The sequence below is a fragment of the Lepidochelys olivacea genome (genome assembly GCF_965140295.1).
Source record: "Lepidochelys olivacea isolate rLepOli2 genome assembly, chromosome: 1".
In the NCBI taxonomy this organism is placed as follows: domain Eukaryota; kingdom Metazoa; phylum Chordata; order Testudines; family Cheloniidae; genus Lepidochelys; species Lepidochelys olivacea.
The window spans coordinates 152,720,465-152,737,840 of NC_140411.1; the positions used below are offsets into that span (position 1 = coordinate 152,720,465).

General features: G+C 39.8%; 1 protein-coding gene across 1 annotated transcript in view; it reads right to left on the reverse strand.

The window, feature by feature from the left end:
- Positions 1 to 17,376, reverse strand: part of CFAP47 (cilia and flagella associated protein 47) — a 649,074-nt gene that overhangs the window by 305,177 nt on the left and 326,521 nt on the right. Inside the window, exons 46-48 of the mRNA XM_084621504.1 lie at positions 11,768 to 11,964; positions 7,210 to 7,353; positions 3,930 to 4,103 (exon numbers count right to left, since the gene is read on the reverse strand). Coding sequence (XP_084477630.1) covers positions 3,930 to 4,103; positions 7,210 to 7,353; positions 11,768 to 11,964 — 515 coding nt within the window. The remainder of the gene's footprint in view (positions 1 to 3,929; positions 4,104 to 7,209; positions 7,354 to 11,767; positions 11,965 to 17,376) is intronic.

Sequence of the window (17,376 nt, forward strand, 5' to 3'; positions counted from 1 at the left end):
GTTAATGTGGAAGGACGAGTGCACCTTGGGCAAGAATTTGGGATGGGTGCGTAATGTAACTTTCTCCTTAAGAAAGATAGCATAAGGGGGAGTCAGCCATAAGTGCCCCATCTACCGCACATCTCATGGATGTGATGGCACCCAGAAAGGATACTTTCATGGGCAGGTGTAACAAGGAGCAAGATGCCAAGAGTTCAAACAGTTGACGAGTTAGGACTGTTAGCAGGAGATTTTAAATCCGTGGTCCCGTTGATTTTGGGGACCTAGGTGGCAAAGAAGCCGGTGACCCAGGGGGCTGCTGTCCTGAGTCAAAGACTGGTCTCAGGGACTTCTCCATGAGTTTGAGTTTCAGCCTCAAGTCCCTGTCTCTTCGTGCCCTAGCTTTAAGTTTGCTGCAATGGGCACACTTCTGGGGAACATGGGATTCACCCAGACAGTGGACACATTGTGAGTGTCCGTCTGACACTGGCATTGCCTCTCTACATGAGGTGCATCATTTGAAACCCGGTGAGCCCGGCATAACAGGGGTTAGTATCTAACTACAAGTTGAAAGAATATTTTTTTAAATAAAGAAAGAAATGAAACTTAGTACTAAAATACTAATGGTATAAACTGGCTAACACTAAATAACTATTTATTAATCTGACTGAAAACTAGGTCTGAATGGGACTGCAGAGCTCCATCTCAGGCCGGGGACCAATGAAAAGGAACTGAAGAGTCCAGGTTGCGCACATGACACTTCAACAGACAATGGCCTGCGGGCATTGCTGTAGGACTCTCTGAGCGGAGGCACAGGTGCACACCTACACCTGGGCTGGAGCACCCACCTGGAGCAGAGCACCCATCGGGACACCTCTCAAAGAAGAACTGAACATTGGCTTAATACAGCTTTGAAACTTTACTATGCAAAAGAAAAATGCTGCTTTCCGTTTATTTTTTAGTAGTTGACATTTAAGAAGTACTGTATTTGCCTTTTTTTTTTTTTTTTGGCTCGGCTGCTGCCTCATTGTATACTTCCAGTTCCAAATGAGGTGTGTGGTTAACTGGTCAGTCCGTAACTCTGGTGTTTGTAACTCTGAGGTTCTTCTGTATGTGGTCCCCCAAGAGCACTCACTCTAGGTTCCTGGCTTCTCAGCCATCACCTCTTTTGGGCAGAGACCCATGTCTCTCTCCCTCTGGACTGTCATTTTTCCAGACTGCACAGTTCTACACTGTGATATCCCCAATAAGGCAGACTGCCTAAATAGGCCAACATCTGTGGTTAGCTTTCTTTCCAAAGGTTATGAACAGCTGTAATTGCCAGCAGTTACAATTTACCACACAGCCCTTTATAAAGAAGCACATTTATTCTTAAGGTGAATGAATTGCAGAGAAAATATATTAAAAACAATAGAAGAACCTATGTGCATGCTAAAACCTACCAAAGATCACCCCAGCTCCAACCTCGGGCTCTAGTAGGTGTCAGCCCTTCAAAACCCACAATGGGTTTTTCCCCAGGCTATAAATTCATAGCTGTCCCAGATTCAGAACAACATTGAATAGTTCATTCTTTCTTTTATACAGCTTTGCCTTTGATCATGGTTTCATGTAACAGGTGATGCAACAGACAAAGGCCCACTCCTCAGGAAGCAGCTTTAAAGGACTGGGGTGTTGCATGATCGTAGGTGGGGGATTTGCATTCACCTCCCCTTAGATATTACCCAGGATTCCACTTCATATGTGTTGTCCCAAAAGTTCATTCTTGACTAACGAATTGTTCAATATAGTACTTACATCACATCTCCGCCCTAAAGAAGTTACATACAATATCTGTCCACAATTATACAATGGACCCCCAAAATATTTAAATTTAATTTAGTAAGTTTTTTCAAGAATATTGTAGGAAAATGCTATATCTGTTACAAAAGCTTGTGTGTAGGTAAGACCTTTGTGTGAAGAGGCTGAAAAGAAAAATGTGGAAGCTCCTAAAGCCCAAAGATTTTATTTCTTACATTGTATTGTGTCTTGAACAGTGAGTCAAATGAAACCTGAGTATAAGGCAAATCCCATTTTAATGTATATTATATTTAATAAATGCAAATATTCCTTTAATAATTAAAAAATACACCGATAAAACATGGACTTAAGAAAAATAAATGTACCCTACTACTTAGAAGTAGTGTCATGCTGATGTAGAGTAGCTACCCAAAATGATACAGGACACTTCTTCCAGGGATGTATAATTTTTGGAGCATGATCCCATAATGCTATTAACATAATTCTACCCCAGCAATGGTAAAACATTTTCACCTGCATTACAAGCTTTGGTTTGTTCTGCTCCATTGTGTTTAATGGTTTCAACCTGAAGAAATCCCACCAACAGTGGATGTCAAAGCAGAAGTGGAAGAGTAAATAACTAGTGCTGAAGTATTTCTCCTGCACTGTAGAATGAAATAAACTTGCTCATCCATTGGTCCAGGTATTATCTTTGTTGATTATGACAGTATAAATGTACAATCTAGAGTGGGAAACAGATTCTGTCTGTACAGAAATGAAATCCTCTTTCATGTATGCAGTATAGCAAGATCCACCTACACAATGGTAACACTACCGTATACTTATGGTCCAATTCCAGCTACCTTACACCACAACAGTGGAAGAGAGTTCAAGGAGCTTTTTCTCCCTCTTGCACATATGCACATAGGGCAGACAGAATCTCAGTGCTTCAGCAACTGTTGACCACAACAGCAATGACAACACAGCCCATGATGATATGTACATCAAGGCAGAGGGAAAGGGTTAATGAGGCAGGGGACTATTTGGGGTCTCACTCAACTGTATACGAGCAGTTGCCTGAGGCCAGCACTAGTGAAGCACAGGCTAGATTTCCAAAAAACTGTAATAGAAGCTCCCAGGTGAAGTATCCTATTCATTCTGAGAGTCCATTTTCCTGCCTCAACATTCCACATGGCGAGTGTTGCACAGGTGCTGCGCTACAATACCCTCCCCACATCTCTGCTCCCTCCATCCCCAGTTCCACAACCCTTTCTGCTCAGCTTTAAAAGCCACAAAAGATCTCTTGGTGGTTTTTATTCACTAAGTCCAAATCTTCCCTGAATAGTATTAGAAAACCTTCTCTGTGACTGGAAAGGAAAGAGGTGGTCCTCTGGTCCTGCCCCAATCCTCAGCCATCTCCTGCCTATTGGCATGCAGGAAGCCACTGGTTCTGCTACCTGGGAGTCCTACGTATCCACAAAGGGTACAGGACTTGCCTCTAATAGAGTACAGACAATTTACCATTCTAGACACATTATATGGGGAGAACAGGCAACTGTAAATCTGGCATTTCCTTACTTACAAGCACTTGATGATGCAACCTAAATAGCTTTCTTTTAACAAATACAATATTTGTATATTAATAGAAAATTTATATTAAATAATACATATACACCTAATTAAAGCCAGGGTTAAAATGTCATTTTGGCTAAAACCTAACTTTCTTTGAGTATTCACATGTTTGGAATACTGAGATTTCTAAGCTCCAGACACAGAACTCCTTTACAAGATACTCATGTTAGCAAGATTTACAAAAATTGCAATAATTAATTTTACATACAGAAACAGGCCTATCTCAATCCACTTGTAAAATATACTGAGTGAAAAGAGTGAAAAACAAAAGTATTAAATTATTTAATAGTAAGAAATAATTAAATCTTTCTTCATGAAATGTATAATAAATCATGCACTAAACTAAAAAGAATTCCTTCCTATGGAAACGTCAACTATAGTAATAACAAGCTAAATCCTATTAGATATAGAAGCAATTTCTTACTGCCAAATGAAAGTTAATAAGTAGGAACTATGACAATATTCTTACTATGTTATTTTCACACCATCATTTGCATCCTCTTTGACAAAGATACATGTATCCTAACATTCCACAACTTTACCTTGTATGTCAACTTGTTCTTGGTATAATTGGGCACCATTAGGACCTTCTGAGTAATTTGTCTCACTTGACAGTCTATCACGATATGATCCAGTGCAAGAGGTTTCCTCCCTATTCCCTTAAGGCCAAAGATGTGTTCAGTGCCATCTGTTTCATTTTGCAGAATAAGCTTGCCCTGTGACAAAGAAAAAAACGAGGACATTTCAGCACTGCGTGAGTCTTGCATGGCTGCCAGAAAAACTCCCTTAACCTAATTAATCTTGAGTCCAGGTAGTAAAACAAGCTTTCAGGGAGGTGTTGTCTGTTTACTCTCCAGCATATATGTAAACACTTCTGCTGAATTAATGAAGACAAACTTCAGGAAGAATGACTTTTATTTCTAATTTTCCTATATTACAGAGTTAGCAGTATAGTGCCTCGCGTATATTGATTATACACTTGTTTACTTCTACTCATCAAACAAATATACCTTCCAAGAAAATATTTTCTGAACCATCACTATTCCTAATTAACATGAAAAACTGGAAGAGAAAGGTACTTCTTTGTTCCAGCAGTACCCATCCAACAGAATCAGGTGCAGGAGGTAGCTCTTGGCACTAAACTTTTCTGAATCAATTTTATTTACTATACACAAGAAAGAGACAAAAGTAACTCTTTCTTTCATCTGTTATATGAATCCTCATACACAATAAATTACAAATAAAATTTGCCTATGTCATTTTTGTATCTTGGACTTCAACATTATTGCTGGTTTTCACAGAATAACTTTGCCTAGTAGCTTTGCCCACTGCATTGATCAGAATAATAGAATTCTATTAACATTTTGAGAAACTACAAAATGAGAACTCAGATCATTAATATCCACCCTCAAAACCTATGAATTTTATTCCGTCTTTGAATGATAACTGCAGCAACACATTTATGGATGAAACTAAAACAGTGAAATCTTAAAACCATTAAGTAACAAGGCTGAAGCTGACCTGTTTGCAACTCATTATTGTTTGGCTATTTAAATTCTGATCAGATTTAAATCAATGGCCTAGGAGGAAGAAACTTTGCATCTTGCTAAAATTGACTGTTGGTGGAATTTGGCCCCAAAGGGAATGATTTTGTCAGACTGTTTAAAAAAAAATGAAGATTCTTCTGAAAACCATCAACTTATTTAATGATACAGTCTGGAAGGTTTGGGAAGAATTCCTGTGGATTATAATTTTAAAAGAAAGACCAAGAAAATGCAATCAGCATCTGAACTATCTACTGAACTCCAGCATCCACAGCTTTCTTTCATAAGCTAACTCCATTTTGGGGATCCTCATTCTGGTAGGAAAGATAAAGAGCAGATGCATCAATACTACACTAACAGAGAATGAGAATTTTAAGAGTATTGAGAGAACAGGGACCTGCTGGGGAAGTCTCCATAATAATGAGGACCTGGGGAGAAATCCTGGCCCCATTCAAATCAATGACAAAGTTCCCATTGACTTCAGTGGAGCCAGGATTTCACCACTAGAGTACAGACAAGGCTATTAAACTAGTCCAGGATGGAGAGAAAGGACCGCGCTAAAAACTGACAAAATCTGCCCTCTGGGTGGGAGTACATAGGTTTTGTGTGGGTGACCTACCTCTTGATATTTTGCTGTGAGACTGAGATTCCAAAGAACTGGTGTTTCATGCCTGACCAGTTGTGTGTAGGGATCTACATGTGATACACATCTGCTGAGTATGTGCAAACACACTAAATGCTTTATACCTACATAAATAGAATTTGGATATGTGATGATATTATATATGTATATATATGTGATGCAATATCACATATCCAAATTCTATTCTTATGTACACTGAAGTAACTCCTCTGAAGCTAGTGAAGTTGCAACAGTGTAACAGAGTGAGCTATGGCTATCCACACACATAGATTATATACTCCAAACAAAAATATTGTGCAGTATCTGTGCCTAACAAATAAATAATAAATGATTACTAATATTAGTGTAACATTAAGAATGAGAAACCAAACACTCAGAAGTTAGAAAATATAGAGTTAAACACGAATACTCAACCCGTAAATCTAACCCTTCATGCATATCCTTTAAAATGTGGCTTCTCCTTACATCCTATATTATTTTTCAAATATAATATATAATTCAAACATACAAAAAGCTTATTGAAAATAATTAATAATTGCTAAGAATAAAATATATCCAACTCCAACTCTCATGAAGCAGGAAATATAGAGTACAACCACACAATGATCTTAACTCTGTTGTCTGTGTAATGACAAAAAGAAAAGGAGTACTTGTGGCACCTTAGAGACTAACAAATTTATTTGAGCATGAGCTTTCGTGAGCTGTAGCCACAAGTACTCCTTTTCTTTTTGCGAATACAGACTAACACGCCTGCAACTCTGAAACCTGTGTAATGACAGTGTTCCCAGGGAATGATTCCATATTCCCTAGCTTGGGTTGTTTTAGTTTAGATGAGGTTTGTCTTTAGGACTGTTAACTCTTTTAGGAGGGTTTGTATTTTTGTTACTGGATTTGTGAACTACATTATACTGATGTTAGTAAGGAATCTGAATAGGTTATTGTAGTTTGTAGAAAGTAATTATTTTGTGTTAGGCAAAAGAGTGGTACTGTAAATTTGTGTTTTTGTATGGCATGCCAAACACCAGAGTAGCTCAGTACAAACTACTTCCTGTTAAAAGCTGAAACAGCCCTTGCCCTGGTATGTACCTCATAATATCCAGAATGGCAACTACCATTGGCACAGAGTGCCTGGGAATCCACCCCAATGTGAGCAATGACATACCTATCAATGGAAATTAATGAATGAACTAATATAACATCCATTCCTATAGAATCCCCATGACATATATGTGCAATGAGGGATACTCAGTGTTATTAAAGAACCTTAAAATTGGCATTTCCTGAATTTACTGATTAAATAAAGGCTGGAATGCACTGTACATATTTGTAATTAGAGTGTTTGCAATTTGTATAGAATACCTAATAATTTTAATAAAATTGGGTGGGCAGAGAGAGAGGGTAAGACCACGAGAAAAGAAAAATTGACCATACAAATATTAGCCTAAGCTCCCCTGAAGGCAGCTTATTTCATGTACATCCTCAGGAAAAAGTCTTGCCCTGAATAACCCTGATTCAGAAAACCTTGTAAGCAGATGCTTAATATTAAACACCTGCTTAAGGGGTTTCCTGGAGTGTAGGCACAGTTTTATGCGTAGCAGCACTTCGTATAAAGGCTGAAAGTCTCTTTTCTCTTACCAGAGTTACACACTCAGCAATGGGCTTAAACATGAGAGGATACTGTGTTGTTTCACCTGGACCCACATATATGAGAGGAGGGCCATAAAAACAATGTCCCTCTAGGATTGCTTGAAGTTTCCAGTCCTGATTAGACATATTACTCTGGGGGGAAAAAACAGATGTCATCCAAATGGTACTTTTAAAGTTACAACATACATTTACCTGCAATTGCAGCTACATTTAACTTTCTTGCCATTAATTCTTAGAATGGACACCAAATCAGATCACAATCTTTATTTTTTCAAAAGTGCCAACTCAGAGCAGATTTTAGGAAAATAAAGATTATATTTTTAAAATTTTAAATGTATTCAACCATAAGTTCAATAATGCTGGCACTATAGGTACTAGTAGGAATGCTCTAAAAATTCATGTATTACGTACTCGTACTATAAAATAAGTTTGATTGTACTTATAATTATGGGCTCAATCTAACCATATGCACTCAGATACTGACTCTGCTAAACACTAAACTGTTTAGCAGACAGACTGTCCTGTGGCAGAACCCAAAGCATGAAAGAAAAACCAACAGTTATGTGTTGACAAGTTGGAGGCTTAATGGGAGATGAAGAGTTCATGCAAATATGTTTTTCTCTCATGCTCCACAACATCAGAATCTCATCCTCTTTAAAACCAGCACACCCTTTATCCAGCAACACACAAAAGAAACTCCAGTTCTAGGGGCAGGCCGCATAGACAGGCTGAGCAGATCAATATCCATTATCTTACTTATTACTTAAAAAGGAAAATAAAATTAGGAGAAATAAATATCCCATCATTTTGATTGGTTATTGGCATGGTAAAAAGGAGCAAAGTTGAAATTTTGATGCAGAATATGGCTCCTTTGTTATTTTTTTCCCTATGGCTGACAGATCTACTCATGATGTTAGCCAGGAAATATGGCTTAAAATAGCCATAGGCCTTTGATTCCCCTATCAGTACAGAGACAGAGACCAATACATGATGTAAACTGCTCTCTCTGGCCTCAAACAGGAAAAGATCTGTCAGCCAGAGAAAAGCAACTGTATCACCTTCGAAATTCTTCCATGGCTGAATGCTGTTCATTAGTTGAAGAAGGACCTGCCCACACATGGAAGTACAGTGTCACAGTATTAATCTGTAGTAATCACCGTGTTATGCCCGAGATACTGCAGAATTTCCTTATACATAGAACAGAAAAAACTGTATCAGTACATAGCTTCAAATAATAGAGTTTAATTTTACTTTTAAAAAACAACTTGAAAATTGCATAAAACAACAACACTATCAAAGTTAAACACTAAAATGTTAGGAAATGCCAAAATTTAGGTTGCCTGGGCAATCTTAATTCTAATCCCTTGGACATATGCATTGTCATACATTTTTAAATTTTCTGACCCCTGCTTTGTTCAGGGCTTGATCCAAAGCCCACAGAAGTAATTGGGAGTCTTTCCATTGATTTCCTTTGGCTTTGGATCAGCTTGTGAGTATACAGGACGATCAGTGCCCAGGAAATCATGCAAGATTATGGAACAGATGAGGCTGTTGACTGTAGAACCTCTGCCTCATTCCTTCAAGAAACTGCAAGATGGTGGTGAATGAGAAAAGGAAGTTCAGGAAGTAAAAGGAGTGTGATGTGATTAAAGAAGTTGAATATCACACAGGAGAGGTGGGTTCTAGCCCTACATCTGCCATGGAGTTCCGATGTGATGCTAGGCAAGCCAGGTAAACCAAAGTTTTCAGAGGTGGCCACTAACTGTGGATGCCTCATTTTCTGGTTGTCCAACAGAAAACACCTGGGGTCTGATTTGTAGGAGTTCTGAGCATTCACAACAGCAGCTGAAGTCAGTGTGTGCTGTAGAAGCTGAGCTCCGCACCCATTAAGGCAGTATGCTCTGAAGAAATGAGCACAGGATTGGGATTCAAAAGACTCTGACATCTTATCCTCACTCTGCCACTAGCTCACTGTGTAGCCTGGGCAAGTCACCTTGCCTTTCAGTTTCCATTCCCCCACTTGTAAAACTGGGAATAATAATTTGCCCACCTGCCACACCAGAGTGTTGTGAGGATTAATTTGTTAATGTCTCTACCGTACTTTGAACAGAAAGTGCTATAAAATGCTAAACACCATCCAAAATCATCAGGCCTCAAGTGCCAAGTTGGGGAAATTTCATCTTAATACACCAATTTCATCATCTGTTAAAACACTCCCTTCCATACAGGGGTGTTGCAAAGATAAACTCATTAATGTCAAGCATGACTCCTGTGATGAGTGCCACAGAAAAGCCCATGAAGAAATTATTCCTTCTCTATTCAGAGCAGGGTATAGTGGCCTGCAGTAAATAAGACCTACGGCACACATAAAATGAGGAGGACAAAAATATTGAACCACCACTTCATTCCTTGCACACCATCTATCCTGCGCACTGAAGGTAACGGGGTTCTGTGGAAAATGTAAATAAAGTATGCAGTCCTTCAATTAAAGACTGTGTCATTATGCATATACACAAGAGAGTAGAAACTAATGTTGCCCAGATAACCTTAATTTGGACATTTCCCAACTTTTTAGTGCTTTACTTGCAAATTTAATAACATTTTAAAATAGGCTGGGATCTGTGTGTGTGTGTGTGTATGCACGTGTATGTGTGTTTTCTAAATGTACATTTAATACAACCCCATGATTTTTCCCTACTTTTCTTTTGTCTTAATAATAAAAAGATATTGCAAGGAAAAGAGAGTGAAAAGATTGCATTAGGAAATGTTTCACTTTCAGTGTTTCTTTGTTAACTACTTTCAGAACAACCTCCTTCGTTATTTTCAGTGTTTCACTGTGCTTTCACAATACTGTCCTTCTCCAGACAAGCTACTGATCTCATGTCTGATCATGGATCCCTCCCCTCTTCTTGTCCCATCAGATCTCAGTGTGACTTTCTCAGTGTGACTATATCTCTCTCTTCTTCCTGACCACCTCACTCAAAATATTGTATGTGCAGCACTCTCAACTCCTGGTGCAAACCTTAGGTAACATTTTCACTTCTAACAGAACCTTTAAGTCTTCCTCTTGTTGTTTTATGCCACATCGTTTTCTCTCTTTATCTTTTAATTTGAGACAGTCTGCTGATGGCCTCAAAAGTTTGAAAATGTCTTCTCTGAAGAAGATACCCAACCCTACAGCTCAAAATTCACACTTTGACTCTTTCTCTTTCTAATCTATCTTTTTGGTCTGTTGGCTTACACCATAATTGTGCACTATGGGATTTCGTGCATCAGTTTCTGGAGCATCACGTCCTGGTCATTGCCGGAGATAAATTATTAAAGTAGATCAGAATAGTCATTAATCTAATATGTTAATTACTGAACCCCTCTCTTAAACCATAGCTTCTTAGTATTGAATGCTTCAAATATTTAACTTTTGAATACACTTTTCTAATGTATCTATATTACATATTATTAGGGCTCTGTGTCTGTCGCGGAGGTTGCGGAAGTCACGGATTCTGTGACTTTCTGCGACCTCCATGATTTCTGCAGTGGCAAGTGGGGCTAACACTGGGGTCACCCAAGCAGATGGCTCTGAGGCCAGCTGTCCAGTGACCCAAGGGCCAGCCACAATGGCCACTGCTGGAGCAGTTCTGCAGCCAGCCACTCAGGCAGCCTCGCAGCCAGCCTCACTGGCCGATGCTCAGGTGGCCCCGGGCAGCTGGCCCCGGGAAGCGCCTGAGCAGCAGCCGGTGTGTCTGGCCCCAGGGACTTCCTGAGCAGCAGTCCCTGGGGTGGCAGAGCAGCTGCTGCTCGGCAGCCCAGGCAGCAGTCCCAGGGCAGCAGAAGCAGCCGCTGCTCCGGCAGCTCCCTGCAGCTGGTGCCACTGGCCATGGCCGCCCTCCCAGCAGTGGCCCCCCGGGATGCCCACACCAGTAGCGCCACCCCCTACCCCCCAAAATTTAGTCAGGGGTATTTATAGTATAAGTCATGGACAGGTCATGGGCTGTGAATTTTTGTTTATTTCCCATGACCTGTCCATAACTTTTACTGAAAATACCCATGACTAAATCGTAGCCTTACATATTATTTACAACCTCACATTTCTCTTAAATAATTATTTTTAAAAACAATTTCTTTTTTGTGGGGAAAAATACATTACTACGATCTGTACAATATTTAATTCTGCTATCATGCTCCTTAATTCAGATTTCTGCTTTCCTTCCATTGCCAGAAATCTTACATGTAGTATTCATACTACTCATACCAATCTTTTCTCCACTACTTGCAATATCCTATATATTAATAAGTGTCAGTCACAGAAGAAAAATCATTAGGAATAACAGACTCAGTAGTTATTTAGGTGGATCGAAAACAATCAGTAACTCTTTTCCCTAAACAAGTTTTATGTTTACATACCATTTAGACTTTGGGTAACAAGATAAAGTCAGTATTTCAGTACTTTTGTGGGTTCTATGATACATAGATGTTCATTTTAATTTAAAAGGCTGAATCCAATAATCCTGAATCTTGATTTAACCTTCTAATTATAAAATGGACTTACTATCGGTAGGTCCTGAATCACGGCCTGATAGGCTGGTGTTACAAATTCAAGCTCAGCCTCAGTACTGTCTGTATTCACCACACACTCAATCAAGTAGACCCGGATATCATAGGAAGATTGCAGCAGAATCTGGCAGGGATAGCGACCAGGATATTGTGGAGTAAATTTTATAGGAAGTTCAACTGCTGTATCTTTATCTTAAAAAAATAAAAAAAGTATAATTATGTAAAGCGTTCCAAAAATATTTCACACACAAACATCTGGAGAGACATATGCAGTTTGTATAAGGAGATTCTTTCTACAGTACACACATCACACAAGTAACTCTGGAATCACAGAAGTCTTTTCACTTATACATAGTCAAAATTAATTTTTCTAGAGAGAAACTTTTGAATATATTTAAGCTTCCAAATAACATTATTTTGTATAATTTCTTGTTCTGTGTAGAGAAAATATATTAAAAGATCTATTTACTTATTATATTTAGAAAAGTTTATTGCGTATGCATCTTTTTCCAGATACCATATACATAGTGACTACCACTTAAAAACATTTGTCAACAATTATTATGCAGTGGTATCTGACACAGACTCAGACTTTAAACCCATAAGTGACCATCATGATAATCTAATCTGACACTGCAAGCCACAGAACCTCACCCACCCACTCCTGTAATAGACCCATCACCTCTGTCTAAGTTACTGAAGTCCTCAAATCATGTTTAAAGACTTTGAGTTACAGAGAATCCACCATTTACACTAGTTTAAACCTTCAAGTGACCCGTGCCCCATGCTGCAGAGGAAGGCAAAAAAATCCTACAGTCTCTACCAATCTGAACCAGGGGAAAATTCCTTCCCGATCCCAAATATGGTGATCAGTTAGACCGTGAGCATGTGGGCAAGACCCTCCAGCCAGACACCTGGGAAAGAATTCTCTGGAGTAACTCAGAGCTCTCCCCATCTAGTGTCCCATCAGCGGCTCTTGGAGATATTTACTACCAGCAGTCGCAGGTGGCTACATGCCATTGTAAGCAGTTTCATCATATCATTCTCTCCATAAACTTATTAAGACCATTTTTAAAGCCAGTCAGGACATAACTCAGTATAGAAAATAACTATAATATTGCAGATACCATTGACCATAACACTCCCCCTGTGATCTACACATCTCTCTTTCTGTGATCCAGGGCAAAGGGTCAGCCTCCCCGTGAACTCTGCAGAGGGCCCAGTGCAGAAGAGGAGGGGAAGACATGTGAGGCAAGATAGTGGCTGTGAGCAGAAAGAGGTACTGTTATTCCCAGGAGCATCCCCCCACAAGCCCTTCAGGGAATTCGCAAAAAGTGAATGCAGCTTGCAGCGACAATAGCTTCTCTGTGGTTCCCTTTATGCTGAAGAACCCACCTTCATGAGGACTTCCAAGAGTAGCTACCAATGCAGAAAGACCTACATGGAATATAGAGCAGTGCAGAGGCACAGAACTTTAATACAGCTGGAACTGAGATCCACAGGGTTTGAAGACACCATCATCCAGTTTGTTCCACAAGGGAGGACATATCCCACCTACCTCAGCTAAGAGCTTGGAAAAGAACTCATACAATGTTTTCCTCCTCCACTCTCCCCTCCACTGGGTTATTTTGTAGAAAGGAGGCAATCAGGCTTAATGTGTGACGTTATTTGCAAATGATATTTTAATGGCAACTATTGTGTTTTAAAAATGCAATCAATCTTCATTTACAATGCTGCTCTATTTCACAAATGATATTGCCCACTTATTCAATTCTCACCTCTCTGAAAATTGTACAGCAAACCAATACTTCCCTGTTGCTTTACTGTGTTCCAAAAAGTTGATATTTCTCTTGTCTGTTCCCTCCATTATTTCATAAAAATAGCTCAAGTTCAAAGGATGAATAATATAGCATTACATTATGAGCCTTTCAACATTACTTGGCTATCAAAAAGATTATAAATTGTACCTCAGGTTCAATCTTCTCTGAAATAAATTAGCTTGTTCTCTCATAAAGACAAGATTAATGACCTACTAATTTATGAATTATTACCCTTTTTCTGTTTTGTCACTAAGTTATTATTCCCAACGGCTATCTTCCACAAAAATGTCCCAGGTTTATCAGTCATGCAAGTAATAAAACTCCCTTTCTTATACCTGATTCATAAATATATTTCCTGCAAATTTTACTGTAACCCTATCTGATCAGTCAATTTGTAGGAGTACATAGAGGATATCCAAACCAATATACATATCTAAATCATTAGTGATATATTTTAAGTACTTGCAGTACTTCAAGGTAAGATGGAATTGTGACATTGCACTCCAAATGTTTTATGAAAATATGCTTTGGATGTGAATATAATGTAACTGAAATATGCTTTATGCAAAAGGTCTCTTGTAAGGTATCATCACAAAGCTTATAATCTACTGAGTGTGTTCATCCTATTTGTATGCATACGGCATTCTTGTAACTGAAGCTAGAAATATAAAGTATAACTCTGAGGTCCTATTGTAATTATGCAAAGTGTGGGCCATTAATGGTGGTTTAGAATCTTGATGGCTCCCATTAACCAGAACAATTAACTGTAGATGGCTTTGTTTACTTGCAAGCCTTCCTGTGAGTCAGGCCCAGAAGAATGGAGGCTGGGGTCTCACAGGACATGTGACTATATCACATGATACTGGAATCCATCTTAAATCTGGTACTTTCCCATCCATTTAGAAGGAGGAGTGGGGACCCAGAGAGACAAAAGATTCCCACCTGGTGCCAAAACTATAAAAGGGGGTGGAATAGAACAAAGAGGGGTGCCAGTCATGAGAAAACCCCCAGTTTCCACCTAAGATGTCTGCTGGAACTAACAAGGACTGTACCAGAGGAAAGGATTTGGAGTCTAGTCTGTGAAAGAAGCTTATTGGAACATCTCCGAGGGTAAGATTTTACCTGTAATTAGTTTCTTAATGTATTAGGCTTAGACTTGCGTGTTTTTGCTTTATTTTGCTTGATGACTTACTTTTTTCTGTCTGTTATTACTTGAAACCACTTGTATCCTACTTTTTATACTTAATAAAATCACTTGGGTTTATTAATTAACCCAGAGTAAGTGATTAATACCTGGGGGAGCAAACAGCTGTGCATATCTCTCTATCAGTGTTATAGAGGGTGGACAATGCATGAGTTTACCCTGTATAAGCTTTATATAGAGTAAAGCAGATTTATTTGGGGTTTGGATCCCATTGGGAACTGGGTGTCTGGGTGCTGGGGATAGGTGACCTGCTGAGTAGTTTTTGGTTAAAATCTGCAGCTTTGGGGGCACAGACCAGACCTGGGTCTGTGTTGTATCAGGCTTGCATGTCTGGCTCAACAAGGCAGGGCTCTAGAGTCCCAAGCTTTGGCAGGGAAAACAGGCTCAGAGGTAATCTCAGCATGACAGGTGACAGTCCCAAGCAGGTCTCTGTGACCGAACTCGTCACAGGAATGTCTGTCCTCATATAGTCCAGTTATTGTCAATATACTGTAGTATATTTTGCATGATGTGGAAGCTCCAAAATGTTTTGTAGTAATAAGAGGAATTTTAAAATGTTATGTACTATAGAAGCTTATTATTGGGGTAAATACTGCTCCCCCTATTGTACCCCTATGATCATTTAGAGTCCACTCCTGACTAACCAGAACAGATTCAGTTCTATTACAGTGGGGAGGACAGTTTATCACATCCTCCATAAGGTTCTATAGCCCCCATGTGCCACTTATATGTGCTGCAACTGGGGATAAATTCCTCCCTTCATAAGCCCTATGGAAATGCATTCTGCTAACACAGGCTGTGAGCTGGGAAGATTATTTCCTATATTATTTTTAGTCAGGACATTCAAGTGTTTCACAAGACACTCAAGCTCAATAATATTAGGATAAAATCTAGTAAATTAACAACTAAAATTCTTCATTTTAAATGTTAATTTAATATAGAGGTGCATGAGTAGCCAATCACTAAACCAATCGTCCCCCAAAATTTTTGTCCACATCCCTCCCTTACCTGGTCTGCTCCCCTCCAGGAGCCACAGTTGGGAGCCGGGGCTGGGAGCAGGGCCAGCGCTGCCACTGGGGCCTCAGCCAGGAGCGAGGCTGCGGTCAGGGCCAGGGGCTGTGGCAAGGTGTGGGCCTACAATCAGGGCCAGGAGCCACGTTTGGGAGCAGAGCTGTGTCTGGGAGTGGGGATGGGAGCCGGTGGCCGAGGCTGGGGCCAGGGCTAGGGCTGAGGTCAGAGTGGAGATGGGGGCAGAGCAGGGTTGGGTGGTGTTCCCTCTGTCCCCCATGGGGGCTGGCCTGCCCCCCCTCGAATGTTCCTCCGCACCCTCCTGGGAGGGGCGTGCCCCATAGTTTGGGGACCACTGCACTAGACCCATCTATGGTTGTTGCATTTTGTATACCCTAAAGGTGAAATGCATGCCTTATGGATATTACATTTATTTTTTATAAAAAAGAATCTCTTCCCAATATTTACAATATTTGGTTTGGGCAGTGCTTTTATAAAATATTCATTTCACATGCATAAAGCAAATATTTAAGTTCAGGAATAGGTAATCTGAATAACTATGATCAATGAAACGAAAGCAAGGAAATGTGTAATGTTTATTTCATATGGTCAAGTACTTTACTCCCTAGAAAATGATTTAAGTGAGACTGAATCGTCAAGTTAAATCAATTACAACAAATACTTTCTAAAAATCTTCCGAGATAAATGAAGGTTGTTCCCTTCTTCAGAATGCCACTTTTAATGCATGCAGTAAGGTAATCAGGACTTAAGATTTTCTCAAACCAAAATGTTTTTCTTCTTTTTCTGTCTCTCGCACTACAGTAAGCACAAAGGCTTTTGCAAAGATTAGATTAGGAATGAATTCACCGACTTGCTGAAAATCATCGACAGGGTCGCAACAGTGGCAACCAGGGCAGCAGTTGAGAGCACATGTAGGAAAGTGGGGATGGTGGACAACAGCCAGGCCAACTCCTCACATCAGGACCTGCGCCATGATTCCCTGGAGGTGAATGATGGCCCCAAGCTTCTCCCTGGACCCAATGAGAAGCAGAAAATACCAGCAATAGTGGGTGTGATTTCTCCAGAGGAGGATTTTTCCTTTGCAGGGATTGTGTGCATGGGTTGTGGAGGACAGGATAGCAGGATGCTCTGAGGGCTCCCCAATCCCTGATGGCTGTGAGAAGACAGAAGAGAACAGGGTAGAGGAGATGGGGATTTTTCCCTGTAGTTTGGGGGCCCAAATGGAAAACCCTGACTAAATTTGAGGCACTCCCACCACACAGAAAAGGTTTAACATATTTTTATGAAGGGACTGACTGCCCAGAGTGATTTTATGGGGGAGGAGGGTGTGTGGTATTCTGCACTAGTAACTTCGAGAATTATAGATGCTTTTGTAAATTAAGTCAAATTGCCTTCACCAATTTCTTGAAAAAGTCAAAGTAAGGACTCTCCTTTAACATGTGTATAATTACACATGGATTTCATCATATATTGATTTCATTATGGCAAATTAACTTTAAATATGTTCTCTGCTTGCCATTCTGTGTGTGTGTATATAGTAATTTCTAAAAA